Here is a 2,500-nt window from a genome sequence, read left to right as displayed (position 1 = left end):
GTCATAATGGTTGTATAGTAATGAAGAATAAAATATACACTTGGAGAATATATTCTCATTTGAAGAAAAGGATTTGAGCGATACATAAAAAAAAAAAAAATGTTTGGTGCAACTGAGGTAAAAAACATCTGAAATCAGCCGTTCCTTCGTAAATTTATGTATTTTCGACTCTATCACACACGCACACGCATGCATACACATAACCTCACACTCACTCTCACTCTCACATACACACACTCATATTCGTACTCATGCTCACACTTACGCTCACACTCTCACTTTCACTCTCACACTCACTCAATTGCAAACCTGTATGTTATTCTGTGATTACTTTGTGTATCGGTAAAGTTTTTTTCCAACATTTTGACCTTCTCCTCAAGGCTGGCCACCTATAACAATTAAAATGATGGCTGCTGTATATATGGTTTATATCATTAACTTGAATAGTCATCTTGATCTTGAAGTAATTACATTTTATGATCGTTATGTGATTTATTTATTTGATGATATTTTTAAATCTAAATAGGCCTATATCATGATTATCTTTTAATTCTTACTCTTTACTTACGTACTTATATCTGGTAGATGTTGTTACTCACTTTTAGACGGTTTGGACCTTTTGTCTTATATCCATAGACACGTCTTAGTTTGATTAGATGATTTTTTTATAATCGTATTGTTATATTACTTCGTCCTTATTTCTGTATTAGTTATATGATCGTCTTTGATAATGATTATGATGATGGTGTCCTGTTGGTCTTATTAGTGTCAATATTGTAAACAAATCTATCATCATATTTTTTTTTCTTTTCCTGAATGGGCGAATTCAAAACAAAAACAAAACAAAACACACAAAAACTAAAAAACACAAATAAAAAACGACAAAAACAAGTATTGTATTCATGGCACACATGTATGCCGGAACATAAGACTATTATCATACAAAAGACTCGTGCAGCTTCTCTTACACGTCTCAGAGCTTACCCTGCAATGTGAAGTATATTTTAATAACAAGAGTCTTTCTAAATGTATATATTTAAAAATATGATATTACTTCAACATGCTTTTAAGAATTTATAAACGAAAGATATGATTATGTAGAAAAAATAAACCCAGATAGGTACGCCTCATTGCCTTCTTTTTTTCTTTTTTTCCCTTATTTTTTTTATTTACTTCTGAGTAATGCATAAGAGGGAAAAAATGAAAAAAAAGTAAAAAAGGATTTAGAGAAAAGAAAAGGGAAACATTGAGGATAATTGAGAGCGAGAGAACTTGAATTTTTGAAGGTCGATTCAGCTATGTGAACTTCCTGGCTATTTTATCATCATGGTCTCTGCTGCCATTGTGATGCTAGGTATTTAGTAGCGTGCCTTTGCTGGGCGGTTCTTTCTGTAGAGTTTGTTTCTGTTCGGTTTGTTTACTGGTAGGTTGTTTGTGTATATGACTTTGTTGTTGTTTATGAATGGATTTTTATTTCCACTTCGTTTGCTGTTTGTGTTTGTATTTTTTTTCACTTTGTTTGTTCGAGGGTTGTTTATATATATATATATATTTTTTTTCCCCCAATTTGTTCTATCTTTATCAGATCAAGAAGAGAATGTCCAGATAAGTAGCAATATGCAACATATGGTCTCGTGTATTAAAACGATAAGCAAACAAAAACAAAGACAACGCGATATATTTATTATTCTCTGTATAGCTATAGGCTGTCTTGTTTCCATACACTAAAAAAAGAAGAAAGAAACGGGAAAAATATCCAAATAAGATGAATATGCGGGTGGTTTATATGACGCCACGATCAGCCATAGATACCAGGGTCTTAGATCGTACTATGATGGGAGGCAATTGTTGTCGGCCGGATCCTTGAACCCTTTGTCGGGGGGTCGGATACCCTCATGGTCGGGATGCGGTTGTGAAAGAGGACCGACATCTTGAGTTACAATTGAAGGGAGTTGAAGGGGTTGGTGTGGGAAAGATAGGGGGTGATCTTTGTGAGTTTGGTGACGTGGGGTTGTGTGTGAGAAAGCTGTCTTTATCTGTCTGTCACTTTGGATCTGTCTGTCACAGCGCCTTAGACAAATTATCTTCTCTATTTCTGCTGCTGTTGTCCTTCGTCTCTCTCTCTCTTTCTCTCTCTCTCTCTCTCTCGTCACCCAAGAATTGTTGTCTTTCAAACAACAATTGGAGACCTGAACATACTTCAAACCCAGTTGACCGCATCTCCAAACAAATTATCAATGAAAGGAAATTGCATCGTTTAATATCATTCGGATGACTATAGGACACTTTCTCTGAACTTAACATGGCAAGGAGGAAATCCGCATTGCATAATAACCATTTACTTTCATATTCTCCCTTAGGGCAAGCAAAGACGAAGAAGAAGAGTACAGCCAGTGTCAACAATACAACATCAGTCTTTCTGACATTGACCTAACCTCTGATCTGGCTAGTTTGGCAGCCAAGGTCAATGCTACGTATGACCGAATTGGTAAGTATGTTG

The 2,500-nt window shown here is 35.3% G+C and overlaps 1 protein-coding gene across 2 annotated transcripts in view; it reads left to right on the top strand.

Annotated features, from left to right (window-relative positions):
• The window catches only part of LOC122247501 (carcinine transporter), a 30,037-nt gene that overhangs the window by 13,642 nt on the left and 13,895 nt on the right, over positions 1–2,500 (top strand). For both annotated transcript variants that reach the window (XM_043006806.2, XM_043006805.2), the window contains exon 4: positions 2,361–2,488. In XM_043006806.2, coding sequence (XP_042862740.2) covers positions 2,361–2,488 — 128 coding nt within the window. The remainder of the gene's footprint in view (positions 1–2,360; positions 2,489–2,500) is intronic.

The sequence above is a fragment of the Penaeus japonicus genome, unplaced genomic scaffold, assembly GCF_977035675.1.
Source record: "Penaeus japonicus unplaced genomic scaffold, GWHDUDI00000001_assembly GWHDUDI00000030, whole genome shotgun sequence".
NCBI classification, from domain to species: domain Eukaryota; kingdom Metazoa; phylum Arthropoda; class Malacostraca; order Decapoda; family Penaeidae; genus Penaeus; species Penaeus japonicus.
Note: the sequence above shows the minus strand (reverse complement) of the source record. Positions and strands in the feature narration are given on the sequence as shown.